Source organism: Alligator mississippiensis, chromosome 11 (genome assembly GCF_030867095.1).
Source record: "Alligator mississippiensis isolate rAllMis1 chromosome 11, rAllMis1, whole genome shotgun sequence".
Classification (NCBI taxonomy): Eukaryota; Metazoa; Chordata; order Crocodylia; family Alligatoridae; genus Alligator; species Alligator mississippiensis.
In genome coordinates, this window is record NC_081834.1 from 2,109,378 (window position 1) to 2,127,006 (window position 17,629).

At 79.6% G+C, this 17,629-nt stretch overlaps 1 protein-coding gene across 2 annotated transcripts in view; it reads left to right on the forward strand.

Moving 5' to 3' along the window:
- Positions 1-17,629, forward strand: part of UACA (uveal autoantigen with coiled-coil domains and ankyrin repeats) — a 98,507-nt gene that overhangs the window by 21,957 nt on the left and 58,921 nt on the right. Inside the window, exon 1 of one of the 2 annotated variants that reach the window (XM_059714509.1) lies at positions 15,311-15,436. The exons of the other annotated variant lie outside the window; for it this stretch is intronic. Coding sequence (XP_059570492.1) covers positions 15,383-15,436 — 54 coding nt within the window. The 5' untranslated portion in view covers positions 15,311-15,382. Of the gene's footprint in view, positions 1-15,310; positions 15,437-17,629 lie in introns of those variants that run through there. 2 annotated transcript variants of the gene reach the window in all.

Genomic DNA, 17,629 nt, shown 5'->3' on the forward strand with positions numbered 1-17,629 from the left:
TCTCCCACCCCGTGCAGCGCCGAGCACCGCAGCCCCGCGCTCGCCCCCTCCCACCCCGTGCAGCGCCGAGCACCGCAGCCCCGCGCTCGCTCCCTCCCACCCTGTGCAGCGCCGAGCACCGCAGCCCCGCGCTCGCTCCCTCCCACCCTGCGTGCAGCGCCGAGCACCGCCGCCCCGCGCTCGCCCCCCTCCCACCCCGTGCAGTCGCCGAGCACCGCAGCCCCGCCGCGCGCCCCTCCCACCCCGTGCAGCGCCGAGCACCGCAGCCCCGCGCTCAGCTCCCTCCCACCCCGTGCAGCGCCGAGCACCGCAGCCCCGCGCTCGCTCCCTCCCACCCCGCGTGCAGCGCCGAGCACCGCCGCCCCGCGCTCGCCCCCTCCCACCCCGTGCAGCGCCGAGCACCGCCACCCCCCGCGCTCGCTCCCTCCCACCCCGTGCAGCGCCGAGCACCGCAGCCCCGCGCTCGCTCCCTCCCACCCCGCGTGCAGCGCCGAGCACCGCCGCCCCGCGCTCGCCCCCTCCCACCCCGTGCAGCGCCGAGCACCGCCCGCCCCCGCGCTCGCCCCCTCCCACCCCGTGCAGCGCCGAGCACCGCAGCCCCGCGCTCGCTCCCTCCCACCCCCGTGCAGCGCCGAGCACCGCCGCCCCGCGCTCGCCCCCTCCCACCCCGTGCAGTGCCGAGCACCGCAGCCCCGCGCGCGCCCCCTCCCACCCCGTGCAGCGCCGAGCACCGCAGCCCCGCGCTCGCTCCCTCCCACCCCGTGCAGCGCCGAGCACCGCAGCCCCGCGCTCGCTCCCTCCCACCCCGCGTGCAGCGCCGAGCACCGCCGCCCCGCGCTCGCCCCCTCCCACCCCGTGCAGCGCCGAGCACCGCCACCCCGCGCTCGCTCCCTCCCACCCCGTGCAGCGCCGAGCACCGCAGCCCCGCGCTCGCTCCCTCCCACCCCGCGTGCAGCGCCGAGCACCGCCGCCCCGCGCTCGCCCCCCTCCCACCCCGTGCAGCGCCGAGCACCGCCGCCCCGCGCTCGCCCCCTCCCACCCCGTGCAGCGCCGAGCACCGCAGCCCCGCGCTCGCTCCCTCCCACCCCCGTGCAGCGCCGAGCACCGCAGCCCCCGCGCTCGCTCCCTCCCACCCCGCGTGCAGCGCCGAGCACCGCCGCCCCCGCGCTCGTCCCCCTCCCACCCCCGTGCAGCGCCGAGCACCGCCGCCCCGCGCTCGCTCCCTCCCACCCCGCGTGCAGCGCCGAGCACCGCAGCCCCCGCGCTCGCTCCCTCCCACCCCGCGTGCAGCGCCGAGCACCGCCGCCCCGCGCTCGCCCCCTCTCACCCCGTGCAGCGCCGAGCACCGCAGCCCCGCGCTCGCTCCCTCCCACCCCGCGTGCAGCGCCGAGCACCGCCGCCCCGCGCTCGCCCCCTCCCACCCCGTGCAGCGCCGAGCACTGCAGCCTCGCGCTCGCTCCCTCCCACCCCGTGCAGCGCCGAGCACCGCAGCCCCGCGCTCGCTCCCTCCCACCCCCCGCGTGCAGCGCCGAGCACCGCCGCCCCGCGCTCGCCCCCCTCCCACCCCGTGCAGCGCCGAGCACCGCCGCCCCGCGCTCGCCCCCTCCCACCCCGTGCAGCGCCGAGCACCGCAGCCCCGCGCTCGCTCCCTCCCACCCCGTGCAGCGCCGAGCACCGCAGCCCCGCGCTCGCTCCCTCCCACCCCGCGTGCAGCGCCGAGCACCGCCGCCCCGCGCTCGTCCCCTCCCACCCCGTGCAGCGCCGAGCACCGCCGCCCCGCGCTCGCTCCCTCCCACCCCGCGTGCAGCGCCGAGCACCGCAGCCCCGCGCTCGCTCCCTCCCACCCCGCGTGCAGCGCCGAGCACCGCCGCCCCGCGCTCGCCCCCTCTCACCCCGTGCAGCGCCGAGCACCGCAGCCCCGCGCTCGCTCCCTCCCACCCCGCGTGCAGCGCCGAGCACCGCCGCCCCGCGCTCGCCCCCTCCCACCCCGTGCAGCGCCGAGCACCGCAGCCTCGCGCTCGCTCCCTCCCACCCCGCGTGCAGCGCCGAGCACCGCCGCCCCGCGCTCGCCCCCTCCCACCCCGTGCAGCGCCGAGCACCGCAGCCCCGCGCTCGCTCCCTCCCACCCCGCGTGCAGCGCCGAGCACCGCCGCCCCGCGCTCGCTCCCTCCCACCCCGCGTGCAGCGCCGAGCACCGCCGCCCCGCGCTCGCCGCCTCCCACCCCGTGCAGCGCCGAGCACCGCAGCCCCGCGCTCGCTCCCTCCCACCCCGCGTGCAGCGCCGAGCACCGCCGCCCCGCGCTCGCCCCCTCTCACCCCCGTGCAGCGCCGAGCACCGCAGCCCCGCGCTCGCCCCCTCCCACCCCGTGCAGCGCCGAGCACCGCCGCCCCGCGCTCGCCCCCTCCCACCCCGTGCAGCGCCGAGCACCGCCGCCCCGCGCTCGCTCCCTCCCACCCCGCGTGCAGCGCCGAGCACCGCAGCCCCGCGCTCGCTCCCTCCCACCCCGCGTGCAGCGCCGAGCACCGCCGCCCCGCGCTCGCTCCCTCCCACCCCGCGTGCAGCGCCGAGCACCGCCGCCCCGCGCTCGCCCCCTCCCACCCCGTGCAGCGCCGAGCACCGCAGCCCCGCGCTCGCTCCCTCCCACCCGCGTGCAGCGCCGAGCACCGCCGCCCCGCGCTCGCCCCCTCTCACCCGTGCAGCGCCGAGCACCGCAGCCCCGCGCTCGCTCCCTCCCACCCCGCGTGCAGCGCAGAGCACCGCCGCCCCGCGCTCGCCCCCTCCCACCCCGTGCAGCGCCGAGCACCGCCGCCCCGCGCTCGCCCCCTCCCACCCCGTGCACCGCCGAGCACCGCCGCCCCGCGCTCGCCCCCTCCCACCCCGTGCAGCGCCGAGCACCGCAGCCCCGCGCTCGCTCCCTCCCACCCCGTGCAGCGCCGAGCACCGCCGCCCCGCGCTCGCCCCCTCCCACCCCGTGCAGCGCCGAGCACCGCAGCCCCGCGCTCGCTCCCTCCCACCCCGCGTGCAGCGCCGAGCACCGCCGCCCCGCGCTCGCCCCCTCCCACCCCCGTGCAGCGCCGAGCACCGCAGCCCCGCGCTCGCTCCCTCCCACCCCGCGTGCAGCGCCGAGCACCGCCGCCCCGCGCTCGCCCCCTCCCACCCCGTGCAGCGCCGAGCACCGCCGCCCCGCGCTCGCCCCCTTCCACCCCGTGCAGCGCCGAGCACCGCCGCCCCGCGCTCGCTCCCTCCCACCCCCGCGTGCAGCGCCGAGCACCGCAGCCCCGCGCTCGCTCCCTCCCACCCCGCGTGCAGCGCCGAGCACCGCCGCCCCGCGCTCGTCCCCTCCCACCCCGTGCAGCGCCGAGCACCGCCGCCCCGCGCTCGCTCCCTCCCACCCCGCGTGCAGCGCCGAGCACCGCCGCCCCGCGCTCGCCCCCTCTCACCCGTGCAGCGCCGAGCACCGCAGCCCCGCGCTCGCTCCCTCCCACCCCGCGTGCAGCGCCGAGCACCGCCGCCCCGCGCTCGCCCCCTCTCACCCCGTGCAGCGCCGAGCACCGCAGCCCCGCGCTCGCCCCCTCCCACCCCGTGCAGCGCCGAGCACCGACGCCCCGCGCTCGCCCCCTCCCACCCGTGCAGCGCCGAGCACCGCCGCCCCGCGCTCGCTCCCTCCCACCCCGCGTGCAGCGCCGAGCACCGCAGCCCCGCGCTCGCTCCCTCCCACCCCGCGTGCAGCGCCGAGCACCGCCGCCCCGCGCTCGCTCCCTCCCACCCCGCGTGCAGCGCCGAGCACCGCCGCCCCGCGCTCGCCCCCCTCCCACCCCGTGCAGCGCCGAGCACCGCAGCCCCGCGCTCGCTCCCTCCCACCCCGCGTGCAGCGCCGAGCACCGCCGCCCCGCGCTCGCCCCCCTCTCACCCCGTGCAGCGCCGAGCACCGCAGCCCCGCGCTCGCTCCCTCCCACCCCGCGTGCAGCGCAGAGCACCGCCGCCCCGCGCTCGCCCCTCCCACCCCGCGTGCAGCGCCGAGCACCGCCGCCCGCGCTCGCCCCCTCCCACCCCGTGCAGCGCCGAGCACCGCCGCCCCGCGCTCGCCCCTCCCACCCCGTGCACGCCGAGCACCGCCGCCCCGCGCTCGCCCCCTCCCACCCCGTGCAGCGCCGAGCACCGCAGCCCCGCGCTCGCTCCCTCCCACCCCGTGCAGCGCCGAGCACCGCCGCCCCGCGCTCGCCCCCTCCCACCCCTGCAGCGCCGAGCACCGCAGCCCCGCGCTCGCTCCCTCCCACCCCGCGTGCAGCGCCGAGCACCCGCCGCCCCGCGCTCGCCCCCTCCCACCCCGTGCAGCGCCGAGCACCGCAGCCCCGCGCTCGCTCCCTCCCACCCCGTGCAGCGCCGAGCACCGCCGCCCCGCGCTCGCCCCCTTCCCACCCCGTGCAGCGCCGAGCACCGCCGCCCCGCGCTCGCTCCCTCCCACCCCGCGTGCAGCGCCGAGCACCGCCGCCCCGCGCTCGCCCCCCTCCCACCCCGTGCAGCGCCGAGCACCGCAGCCCCGCGCTCGCTCCCTCCCACCCCGCGTGCAGCGCCGAGCACCGCCGCCCCGCGCTCGCCCCCTCCCACCCCGTGCAGCGCCGAGCACCGCAGCCCCGCGCTCGCTCCCTCCCACCCCGCGTGCAGCGCCGAGCACCGCCGCCCCGCGCTCGCCCCCTCCCACCCCGTGCAGCGCCGAGCACCGCCGCCCCGCGCTCGCCGCCCTCCCACCCCGTGCAGCGCCGAGCATCGCCGCCCCGCGCTCGCCCCCTCCCACCCCGTGCAGCGCCGAGCACCGCAGCCCCGCGCTCGCTCCCTCCCACCCCGTGCAGCGCCGAGCATCGCCGCCCCGCGCTCGCCCCCTCCCACCCCGTGCAGCGCCGAGCACCGCAGCCCCGCGCTCGCTCCCTCCCACCCCGCGTGCAGCGCCGAGCACCGCCGCCCCGCGCTCGCCCCCTCCCACCCCGTGCAGCGCCGAGCACCGCCGCCCCGCGCTCGCCCCCTCCCACCCCGTGCAGCGCCGAGCACCGCCGCCCCGCGCTCGCCCCCTCCCACCCCGTGCAGCGCCGAGCACCGCAGCCCGCGCTCGCCCCCTCCCACCCCGTGCAGCGCCCGAGCACCGCCGCCCCGCGCTCGCCCCCTCCCACCCCGTGCAGCGCCGAGCACCGCAGCCCCGCGCTCGCTCCCTCCCACCCCGCGTGCAGCGCCGAGCACCGCCGCCCCGCGCTCGCCCCCTCCCACCCCGTGCAGCGCCGAGCACCGCCGCCCCGCGCTCGCCCCCTCCCACCCCGTGCAGCGCCGAGCACCGCAGCCCCGCGCTCGCCCCCTCCCACCCCGTGCAGCGCCGAGCACCGCAGCCCCGCGCTCGCCCCCTCCCACCCCGTGCAGCGCCGAGCACCGCAGCCCCGCGCTCAGCTCCCTCCCACCCCGTGCAGCGCCGAGCACCGCAGCCCCGCGCTCGCTCCCTCCCACCCCGCGTGCAGCGCCGAGCACCGCCGCCCCGCGCTCGCCCCCTCCCACCCCGTGCAGTGCCGAGCACCGCAGCCCCGCGCTCGCCCCCTCCCACCCCATGCAGCGCCGAGCACCGCAGCCCCGCGCTCGCTCCCTCCCACCCCGTGCAGCGCCAAGCACCGCAGCCCCGCGCTCGCTCCCTCCCACCCCGTGCAGCGCCGAGCACCGCAGCCCCGCGCTCGCTCCCTCCCACCCCGCGTGCAGCGCCGAGCACCGCCGCCCCGCGCTCGTCCCCTCCCACCCCGTGCAGCGCCGAGCACCGCAGCCCCGCGCTCGCCCCCTCCCACCCCGTGCAGCGCCGAGCACCGCAGCCCCGCGCTCGCTCCCTCCCACCCTGTGCAGCGCCGAGCACCGCAGCCCCGCGCTCGCTCCCTCCCACCCTGCGTGCAGCGCCGAGCACCGCCGCCCCGCGCTCGCCCCCTCCCACCCCGTGCAGTGCCGAGCACCGCAGCCCCGCGCTCGCCCCCTCCCACCCCGTGCAGCGCCGAGCACCGCAGCCCCCGCGCTCGCTCCCTCCCACCCCGTGCAGCGCCGAGCACCGCAGCCCCGCGCTCGCTCCCTCCCACCCCGCGTGCAGCGCCGAGCACCGCCGCCCCGCGCTCGCCCCCTCCCACCCCCGTGCAGCGCCGAGCACCGCCACCCCGCGCTCGCTCCCTCCCACCCCGTGCAGCGCCGAGCACCGCAGCCCCGCGCTCGCTCCCTCCCACCCCGCGTGCAGCGCCGAGCACCGCCGCCCCGCGCTCGCCCCCTCCCACCCCGTGCAGCGCCGAGCACCGCCGCCCCGCGCTCGCCCCCTCCCACCCCGTGCAGCGCCGAGCACCGCAGCCCCGCGCTCGCTCCCTCCCACCCCGTGCAGCGCCGAGCACCGCAGCCCCGCGCTCGCTCCCTCCCACCCCGCGTGCAGCGCCGAGCACCGCCGCCCCGCGCTCGCTCCCCTCCCACCCCGTGCAGCGCCGAGCACCGCCCGCCCCGCGCTCGCTCCCTCCCACCCCGCGTGCAGCGCCGAGCACCGCAGCCCCGCGCTCGCTCCCTCCCACCCCCGTGCAGCGCCGAGCACCGCCGCCCCGCGCTCGCCCCCTCCACCCCGTGCAGCGCCGAGCACCGCAGCCCCGCGCTCGCTCCCTCCCACCCCGCGTGCAGCGCCGAGCACCGCCGCCCCGCGCTCGCCCCCTCCCACCCCGTGCAGCGCCGAGCACCGCAGCCTCGCGCTCGCTCCCCTCCCACCCCGTGCAGCGCCGAGCACCGCAGCCCCCCGCGCTCGCTCCCTCCCACCCCGCGTGCAGCGCCGAGCACCGCCGCCCCCGCGCTCGCCCCCCTCCCACCCCGTGCAGCGCCGAGCACCGCCGCCCCGCGCTCGCTCCCCTCCCACCCCCGTGCAGCGCCGAGCACCGCAGCCCCGCGCTCGCTCCCTCCCACCCCGTGCAGCGCCGAGCACCGCAGCCCCGCGCTCGCTCCCTCCCACCCCGCGTGCAGCGCCGAGCACCCGCCGCCCCGCGCTCGTCCCCTCCCACCCCGTGCAGCGCCGAGCACCGCCGCCCCGCGCTCGCTCCCTCCCACCCGCGTGCAGCGCCGAGCACCGCAGCCCCGCGCTCGCTCCCTCCCACCCCGCGTGCAGCGCCGAGCACCGCCGCCCCGCGCTCGCCCCCTCTCACCCCGTGCAGCGCCGAGCACCGCAGCCCCGCGCTCGCTCCCTCCCACCCCGCGTGCAGCGCCGAGCACCGCCGCCCCGCGCTCGCCCCCTCCCACCCCGTGCAGCGCCGAGCACCGCCGCCCCGCGCTCGCCCCCTCCCACCCCGTGCAGCGCCGAGCACCGCCGCCCCGCGCTCGCTCCCTCCCACCCCGCGTGCAGCGCCGAGCACCGCAGCCCCGCGCTCGCTCCCTCCCACCCCGCGTGCAGCGCCGAGCACCGCCGCCCCGCGCTCGCTCCCTCCCACCCCCGTGCAGCGCCGAGCACCGCCGCCCCGCGCTCGCCCCCTCCCACCCCGTGCAGCGCCGAGCACCGCAGCCCCGCGCTCGCTCCCTCCCACCCCGCGTGCAGCGCCGAGCACCGCCGCCCCGCGCTCGCCCCCTCTCACCCCGTGCAGCGCCGAGCACCGCAGCCCCGCGCTCGCTCCCTCCCACCCCGCGTGCAGCGCAGAGCACCGCCGCCCCGCGCTCGCCCCCTCCCACCCCGTGCAGCGCCGAGCACCGCCGCCCCGCGCTCGCCCCCTCCCACCCCGTGCAGCGCCGAGCACCGCAGCCCCGCGCTCGCTCCCTCCCACCCCGTGCAGCGCCGAGCACCGCCGCCCCGCGCTCGCCCCCTCCCACCCATGCAGCGCCGAGCACCGCAGCCCCGCGCTCGCTCCCTCCCACCCCGCGTGCAGCGCCGAGCACCGCCGCCCCGCGCTCGCCCCTCCCACCCCGTGCAGCGCCGAGCACCGCAGCCCCGCGCTCGCTCCCTCCCACCCCGCGTGCAGCGCCGAGCACCGCCGCCCCGCGCTCGCCCCCTCCCACCCCGTGCAGCGCCGAGCACCGCCGCCCCGCGCTCGCCCCCTCCACCCCGTGCAGCGCCGAGCACCGCCGCCCCGCGCTCGCTCCCCTCCCACCCCGCGTGCAGCGCCGAGCACCGCAGCCCCGCGCTCGCTCCCTCCCACCCCGCGTGCAGCGCCGAGCACCGCCGCCCCGCGCTCGTCCCCTCCCACCCCGTGCAGCGCCGAGCACCGCCGCCCCGCGCTCGCTCCCTCCCACCCCGCGTGCAGCGCCGAGCACCGCAGCCCCGCGCTCGCTCCCTCCCACCCCGCGTGCAGCGCCGAGCAACGAGCCCCGCGCTCGCTCCCTCCCACCCCGCGTGCAGCGCCGAGCACCGCCGCCCCCGCTCGCCCCCTCCCACCCCGTGCAGCGCCGAGCAACGCAGCCCCGCGCTCGCTCCCTCCCACCCCGCGTGCAGCGCCGAGCACCGCCGCCCCGCGCTCGCTCCCTCCCACCCCGTGCAGCGCCGAGCACCGCAGCCCCGCGCTCGCTCCCTCCCACCCCGCGTGCAGCGCCGAGCACCGCCGCCCCGCGCTCGCCCCCTCCCACCCCGTGCAGCGCCGAGCACCGCAGCCCCGCGCTCGCCCCCTCCCACCCCGTGCAGCGCCGAGCACCGCCGCCCCGCGCTCGCCCCCTCCCACCCCGTGCAGCGCCGAGCACCGCAGCCCCGCGCTCGCCCCCTCCCACCCCGTGCAGCGCCGAGCACCGCCGCCCCGCGCTCGCCCCCTCCCACCCCGTGCAGCGCCGAGCACCGCAGCCCCGCGCTCGCCCCCTCCCACCCCGTGCAGCGCCGAGCACCGCCGCCCCGCGCTCGCCCCCTCCCACCCCGTGCAGCGCCGAGCACCGCCGCCCCGCGCTCGCTCCCTCCCACCCGCGTGCAGCGCCGAGCACCGCAGCCCCGCGCTCGCTCCCTCCCACCCCGTGCAGCGCCGAGCACCGCCGCCCCGCGCTCGCCCCCTCCCACCCCGTGCAGCGCCGAGCACCGCCGCCCCGCGCTCGCCCCTCCCACCCCGTGCAGCGCCGAGCACCGCCGCCCCGCGCTCGCTCCCTCCCACCCCGCGTGCAGCGCCGAGCACCGCCGCCCCGCGCTCGCTCCCTCCCACCCCGCGTGCAGCGCCGAGCACCGCCGCCCCGCGCTCGCCCCCTCCCACCCCGTGCAGCGCCGAGCACCGCCGCCCCGCGCTCGCCCCCTCCCACCCCGTGCAGCGCCGAGCACCGCCGCCCCGCGCTCCCCCTCCCACCCCGCGTGCAGCGCCGAACACCGCCGCCCCGCGCTCGCTCCCTCTCACCCCGCGTGCAGCGCCGAGCACCGCCGCCCCGAGCTCGCCCCCTCCCACCCCGTGCAGCGCCGAGCACCGCAGCCCCGCGCTCGCCCCCCCCACCCCGTGCAGCGCCGAGCACCGCCGCCCCGCGCTCCCCCTCCCACCCCGCGTGCAGCGCCGAGCACCGCCGCCCCGCGCTCGCCCCCTCCCACCCCGTGCAGCGCCGAGCACCGCCGCCCCGCGCTCGCCCCCTCCCACCCCGTGCAGCGCCGAGCACCGCCGCCCCGCGCTCCCCCTCCCACCCCGTGCAGCGCCGAGCACCGCAGCCCCGCGCTCGCTCCCTCCCACCCCGCGTGCAGCGCCGAGCACCGCCGCACCGCGCTCGCTCCCTCCCACCCCGCGTGCAGCGCCGAGCACCGCAGCCCCGCGCTCGCTCCCACCCACCCCGTGCAGTGCCGAGCACCGCCGCCCCGCGCTCGCCCCCTCCCACCCCGTGCAGTGCCGAGCACCGCCGCCCCGCGCTCGCCCCCTCCCACCCCGTGCAGCGCCGAGCACCGCCGCCCCGCGCTCGCCCCCTCCACCCCGTGCAGCGCCGAGCACCGCAGCCCCGCGCTCGCCCCTCCCACCCCGTGCAGCGCCGAGCACCGCCGCCCCGCGCTCGCCCCCTCCCACCCCGTGCAGCGCCGAGCACCGCAGCCCCGCGCTCGCCCCCTCCCACCCCCGTGCAGCGCGAGCACCGCCGCCCCGCGCTCGCCCCCTCCCACCCCGTGCAGCGCCGAGCACCGCCGCCCCGCGCTCGCTCCCCTCCCACCCCGCGTGCAGCGCCGAGCACCGCAGCCCCGCGCTCGCTCCCTCCCACCCCGTGCAGCGCCGAGCACCGCCGCCCCGCGCTCGCCCCCTCCCACCCCGTGCAGCGCCGAGCACCGCCGCCCCGCGCTCGCCCCCTCCCACCCCGTGCAGCGCCGAGCACCGCCGCCCCGCGCTCGCTCCCTCCCACCCCGCGTGCAAGCGCCGAGCACCGCCGCCCCGCGCTCGCTCCCTCCCACCCCGCGTGCAGCGCCGAGCACCGCCGCCCCGCGCTCGCCCCCTCCCACCCCGTGCAGCGCCGAGCACCGCCGCCCCGCGCTCGCCCCCCTCCCACCCCGTGCAGCGCCGAGCACCGCCGCCCCGCGCTCCCCCTCCCACCCCGCGTGCAGCGCGAACACCGCCGCCCCGCGCTCGCTCCCTCCTCACCCGCGTGCAGCGCCGAGCACCGCCGCCCCGAGCTCGCCCCCTCCCACCCCGTGCAGCGCCGAGCACCGCAGCCCCGCGCTCGCCCCCCCCCACCCCGTGCAGCGCCGAGCACCGCCGCCCCGCGCTCCCCCTCCCACCCCGCGTGCAGCGCCGAGCACCGCAGCCCCGCGCTCGCTCCCTCCCACCCCGCGTGCAGCGCCGAGCACCGCCGCCCCGCGCTCGCTCCCTCCCACCCGCGTGCAGCGCCGAGCACCGCCGCCCCGCGCTCGCCCCCTCCCACCCCGTGCAGCGCCGAGCACCGCAGCCCCGCGCTCGCTCCCTCCCACCCCGCGTGCAGCGCCGAGCACCGCCGCCCCGCGCTCGCCCCCTCCTCACCCCGTGCAGCGCCGAGCACCGCAGCCCCGCGCTCGCTCCCTCCCACCCCGCGTGCAGCGCAGAGCACCGCCGCCCCGCGCTCGCCCCCTCCCACCCCCGTGCAGCGCCGAGCACCGCCGCCCCGCGCTCGCCCCCTCCCACCCCGTGCAGCGCCGAGCACCGCAGCCCCGCGCTCGCTCCCTCCCACCCCGTGCAGCGCCGAGCACCGCCGCCCCGCGCTCGCCCCCTCCCACCCCATGCAGCGCCGAGCACCGCAGCCCCGCGCTCGCTCCCTCCCACCCCGCGTGCAGCGCCGAGCACCGCCGCCCCGCGCTCGCCCCCTCCCACCCCGTGCAGCGCCGAGCACCGCAGCCCCGCGCTCGCTCCCTCCCACCCCGCGTGCAGCGCCGAGCACCGCCGCCCCGCGCTCGCCCCCTCCCACCCCGTGCAGCGCCGAGCACCGCCGCCCCGCGCTCGCCCCCTTCCACCCCGTGCAGCGCCGAGCACCGCCGCCCCGCGCTCGCTCCCTCCCACCCCGCGTGCAGCGCCGAGCACCGCAGCCCCGCGCTCGCTCCCTCCCACCCCGCGTGCAGCGCCGAGCACCGCCGCCCCGCGCTCGTCCCCTCCCACCCCGTGCAGCGCCGAGCACCGCCGCCCCGCGCTCGCTCCCTCCCACCCCGCGTGCAGCGCCGAGCACCGCAGCCCCGCGCTCGCTCCCTCCCACCCCGCGTGCAGCGCCGAGCAACGGAGCCCCGCGCTCGCTCCCTCCCACCCCGCGTGCAGCGCCGAGCACCGCCGCCCCCCGCTCGCCCCCTCCCACCCCGTGCAGCGCCGAGCAACGCAGCCCCGCGCTCGCTCCCTCCCACCCCGCGTGCAGCGCCGAGCACCGCCGCCCCGCGCTCGCTCCCTCCCACCCCGTGCAGCGCCGAGCACCGCAGCCCCGCGCTCGCTCCCTCCCACCCCGCGTGCAGCGCCGAGCACCGCCGCCCCGCGCTCGCCCCCTCCCACCCCGTGCAGCGCCGAGCACCGCAGCCCCGCGCTCGCCCCCTCCCACCCCGTGCAGCGCCGAGCACCGCCGCCCCGCGCTCGCCCCCTCCCACCCCGTGCAGCGCCGAGCACCGCAGCCCCGCGCTCGCCCCCTCCCACCCCGTGCAGCGCCGAGCACCGCCGCCCCGCGCTCGCCCCCTCCCACCCCGTGCAGCGCCGAGCACCGCAGCCCCGCGCTCGCCCCCTCCCACCCCGTGCAGCGCCGAGCACCGCCGCCCCGCGCTCGCCCCCCTCCCACCCCGTGCAGCGCCGAGCACCGCCGCCCCGCGCTCGCTCCCTCCCACCCCGCGTGCAGCGCCGAGCACCGCAGCCCCGCGCTCGCTCCCTCCCACCCCGTGCAGCGCCGAGCACCGCCGCCCCGCGCTCGCCCCCTCCCACCCCGTGCAGCGCCGAGCACCGCCGCCCCGCGCTCGCCCCCTCCCACCCCGTGCAGCGCCGAGCACCGCCGCCCCGCGCTCGCTCCCTCCCACCCCGCGTGCAGCGCCGAGCACCGCCGCCCCGCGCTCGCTCCCTCCCACCCCGCGTGCAGCGCCGAGCACCGCCGCCCCGCGCTCGCCCCCTCCCACCCCGTGCAGCGCCGAGCACCGCCGCCCCGCGCTCGCCCCCTCCCACCCCGTGCAGCGCCGAGCACCGCCGCCCCGCGCTCCCCCTCCCACCCCGCGTGCAGCGCCGAACACCGCCGCCCCGCGCTCGCTCCCTCTCACCCCGCGTGCAGCGCCGAGCACCGCCGCCCCGAGCTCGCCCCCTCCCACCCCGTGCAGCGCCGAGCACCGCAGCCCCGCGCTCGCCCCCCCCCACCCCGTGCAGCGCCGAGCACCGCCGCCCCGCGCTCCCCCTCCCACCCCGCGTGCAGCGCCGAGCACCGCCGCCCCGCGCTCGCCCCCCTCCCACCCCGTGCAGCGCCGAGCACCGCCGCCCCGCGCTCGCCCCCTCCCACCCCGTGCAGCGCCGAGCACCGCCGCCCCGCGCTCCCCCTCCCACCCCGTGCAGCGCCGAGCACCGCAGCCCCGCGCTCGCTCCCTCCCACCCCGCGTGCAGCGCCGAGCACCGCCGCACCGCGCTCGCTCCCTCCCACCCCGCGTGCAGCGCCGAGCACCGCAGCCCCGCGCTCGCTCCCACCCACCCCGTGCAGTGCCGAGCACCGCCGCCCCGCGCTCGCCCCCTCCCACCCCGTGCAGTGCCGAGCACCGCCGCCCCGCGCTCGCCCCCTCCCACCCCGTGCAGCGCCGAGCACCGCCGCCCCGCGCTCGCCCCCCTCCCACCCCGTGCAGCGCCGAGCACCGCAGCCCCGCGCTCGCCCCCTCCCACCCCGTGCAGCGCCGAGCACCGCCGCCCCGCGCTCGCCCCCTCCCACCCCGTGCAGCGCCGAGCACCGCAGCCCCGCGCTCGCCCCCTCCCACCCCGTGCAGCGCCGAGCACCGCCGCCCCGCGCTCGCCCCCTCCCACCCCGTGCAGCGCCGAGCACCGCCGCCCCGCGCTCGCTCCCTCCCACCCCGCGTGCAGCGCCGAGCACCGCAGCCCCGCGCTCGCTCCCTCCCACCCCGTGCAGCGCCGAGCACCGCCGCCCCGCGCTCGCCCCCTCCCACCCCGTGCAGCGCCGAGCACCGCCGCCCCGCGCTCGCCCCCTCCCACCCCGTGCAGCGCCGAGCACCGCCGCCCCGCGCTCGCTCCCTCCCACCCCGCGTGCAGCGCCGAGCACCGCCGCCCCGCGCTCGCTCCCTCCCACCCCGCGTGCAGCGCCGAGCACCGCCGCCCCGCGCTCGCCCCCTCCCACCCCGTGCAGCGCCGAGCACCGCCGCCCCGCGCTCGCCCCCTCCCACCCCGTGCAGCGCCGAGCACCGCCGCCCCGCGCTCCCCCTCCCACCCCGCGTGCAGCGCCGAACACCGCCGCCCCGCGCTCGCTCCCTCTCACCCCGCGTGCAGCGCCGAGCACCGCCGCCCCGAGCTCGCCCCCTCCCACCCCGTGCAGCGCCGAGCACCGCAGCCCCGCGCTCGCCCCCCCCCACCCCGTGCAGCGCCGAGCACCGCCGCCCCGCGCTCCCCCTCCCACCCCGCGTGCAGCGCCGAGCACCGCCGCCCCGCGCTCGCCCCCTCCCACCCCGTGCAGCGCCGAGCACCGCCGCCCCGCGCTCGCCCCCTCCCACCCCGTGCAGCGCCGAGCACCGCCGCCCCGCGCTCCCCCTCCCACCCCGTGCAGCGCCGAGCACCGCAGCCCCGCGCTCGCTCCCTCCCACCCCGCGTGCAGCGCCGAGCACCGCCGCACCGCGCTCGCTCCCTCCCACCCCGCGTGCAGCGCCGAGCACCGCAGCCCCGCGCTCGCTCCCACCCACCCCGTGCAGTGCCGAGCACCGCCGCCCCGCGCTCGCCCCCTCCCACCCCGTGCAGCGCCGAGCACCGCCGCTCCCGCGCTCGCTCCCTCCCACCCCGCGTGCAGCGCCGAGCACCGCCGCCCCGCGCTCGCCCCCTCTCACCCCGTGCAGCGCCGAGCACCGCAGCCCCGCGCTCGCCCCCTCCCACCCCGTGCAGCGCCGAGCACCGACGCCCCGCGCTCGCCCCCTCTCACCCCGTGCAGCGCCGAGCACCGCAGCCCCGCGCTCGCCCCCTCCCACCCCGTGCAGCGCCGAGCACCGCAGCCCCGCGCTCGCCCCCCCCCACCCCGTGCAGCGCCGAGCACCGCCGCCCCGCGCTCGCCCCCTGCACGGGGTGGGAGGGGGCGAGCGCGGGGCGGCGGTGATCGGCGCTGCACGCGGGGTGGGTGGGAGCGAGCGCGGGGCGGCGGTGCTCGGCGCTGCACGGGGTGGGAGGGGGCGAGCGCGGGGCGGCGGTGCTCGGCGCTGCACGCGGGGTGGGAGGGGGCGAGTTCTGCCCGCCCCGTCGGCTCGGGGGTGGAAGAGTGGAGATCTGCTCCGTCGACACGGTTTGGTGCCGATCCGTCCCGTTCCAGGTCACGTCTTAATAATAAAAGTGATCTCTTATATTGGACCCACTAAATAGTTGGAATAAATTGTTTCTTGCAAGATTTTGGGGTGAGCGGGGGTCTGGGCAGCGTCGGAGGGGCTCTCCCGGGGCACCAGCGTGCACGGCGCCCTGCAGCCAGTCTGCCCCGGGGTAAATCTGCTCCTCAGTCGCTCTGCCCTGCTTTTATTCTGCCCCGCATTAATTCTGCCCCGCTTTAATTGTGCCCCGCCCTCATCCCGCCCCGGGGCGGAGTCACTCCGGTGCGCGGGGGGCGTGGCCCAGGTGCCGCGGCCCCGCTCCCCCAGGTGAGCGCCCGCAGAACTTTCCCCAGAGGAAGTCCCGCCCCCGCGCGCCGCGCGCATTGGCTGCCGGGCCGCGCTGCTGCGCGCCTATTGGTGGGCCGGGGCGGGGGGCGGGGCCTGGCGCGCTGAGGGTCCCGCGCGCCCCGGCCCCGAGCTCGGCTGGCGGCGGCGGCGGCAGCAGCGGTGTCATGAAGAGCCTCAAGTCCCGCCTCAGGAAGCACGAGGCGCCGGGCGGCGGCGCGGTGAGTGACCGCCCCGAGCCGGAGTCGCTCCGGAGGGCGGGTCCCGGTGGCGGTGGCGCGTGTGAACGCCACGATCCAGAGTGACTCCAGAGTGTGGGGTCCTAGGGACAGTGGCATGTGTGAACGCCCCGATCTGGAGCGACTCTGGAGTGTGCGTCCCAGGGGCGGTGGCATGTGTGAACACCCTGATCCGGAGCGACTCTGGAGTGTGCGTCCCAGGGGCGGTGGTGTGTGTGAATGCTCCGATCCGGAGCGTGGGGTCCTGGGGACAGTGGCATGTGCGAACGCTCTGTTCTGGAGCCACTCTGGAGCGCGTGTCCCAGGGGCGGTGGCGCATGTGAACACCCTGATCCGGAGCGACTCCAGAGTGTGTGTCCCAGGGGCGGTGGCGCATGTGAACACCCTGATCCAGAGCGACTCCAGAGTGTGTGTCCCAGGGGCGGTGGCATGTGTGAACACCCTGATCCGGAGCGACTCCGGAGTGCGTGTCCCGGGGGCGGTGGCGCGTGTGAACACCCTGATCTGGAGCGACTCCAGAGTGTGGAGTGCTGGGGACAGTGGCATGTGTGAACACTCTGTTCTGGAGCCACTCTGGAGTGCGTGTCCCAGGGGCGGTGGCACATGTGAACACCCTGATCCAGAGCGACTCCAGAGCGTGGGTCCAGGGGTGGTGGCACATGTGAACACCCCGATCCAGAGTGACTCCAGTGTTCGGGTCTGGGGGGAGGGTGGCGCCACACCTGAACGCCCCGATCCGGAGTGAATCTGGGACGTGGGTCCTGGTGCCGTGTGTGAACGCAGCAATCCAGAGCGACTCTGGAGCTGCCGCCATTCCCGAGACCTCAGGCGACGCGTCTCGCATTCGGCCGGGCGGTGACGGCGACTCCGCGGATGCGGGGTGCCCGGCGTCGCCCCGGGATCTCGTCCAGGGATCCCCCCTCCACCGCTCGCTCGCTGGCTCGGTCCCGAAGGACCCCTTGGAAAGCGCCGCGGCGGCGTATTTCGGAGCAAAGCTGCGCGCGGGGGGTCCTTCGCCCGCGTGTCCGGTGCACGGCCCGGCACCACCCGTGTCGTCTGCAACAGGAGGGTTTTTGGGTCAATTCGGTCTCTTTTATTATATCTTCTCCTACACAACCGGCCTCGACTTTTGCAGCCTAAAACGGTGGCGGTAGCAGCGGTGGCAATCGTTTCCCAGCCCGTAACGGCGGCAATCAAAGTCGGGGCCGGCTTTAGTGAGGGCAGCGTCGGCGTGTTCGGCGGGTTGTGGTTTTTTGGGGGCAACAAGGAAAGGACGGGCCCAACGCCGGCCTGCGCGGCACGGGTCGGCACGGCCCCTCCACGACGCAGTGCCGTTAAAAGCTGGGACTGTTTGGATGCACGAAGAGAAGCTGCTTTTGCGAGGCGGAGAGATCGGGGCTGTCCCGGTGGTGGAGCTGCCTCGGAAGACCCCGCTTTTGTTGGCGTGTCGGTGTTGTTGGTCGCAGCTGTGATGAGGTTGGCGGTGGGCGAGGAGGCCGTGAGCTATTTACTGTTTGCATCAAGCACTCGCTCGTGAGATCGCAACGAAAGCTGCGCTCGCGGGTTGGGGCAAAGGGGAAGGCTTGGGGGTGGACTCAAAACCTCCCCCTTGTCTAGACTCAGCTCCCAGGCACGCTGCGCCACGCCGCCTGTGTTGCGGGCTAGCGATCCTCCGCTCGTAACTTCAGAGCCCACCTCCTTTTTGTAGTCTTTTTCCAACGGTAGCAGTGAACACCATAAATGCATCGCTGCAGGGTTTGGAAGGACCATGAAATCATCCCGACATCTGAGTTTCAGGATGCTGCTGCTCACTTGGGCAGACAAGGGAGTTGTCTGGTCTCGGGAGGACAAAGTTTTGCTTCGTATTTAGGAGGTGCCAAGCTCTCTCGAAATAAAATGCCGAACTCTACCGAGCTTGAGGGCCTGGTGCGCTAACGGGGAAAATGTTGCTTTCAAGAATGGCAAATGGATTTTTCCCCCGAGTAAACGTCACTCTCTTAACTGCTGCTTTGTTACAGTCGAGGTGCTCGCAGCAGCATTTCCCCCAAATATCCTGTGTGCTTGAGACGCCCAAATCCATACTGATGCTGTACATACATCTCTCTGAGGTCTAGTTTGTGCCGAGGAGCTGCGCTCTTCCTGCGTAGGCTAGGAATTCAGCGTCCCTCCTGCAAT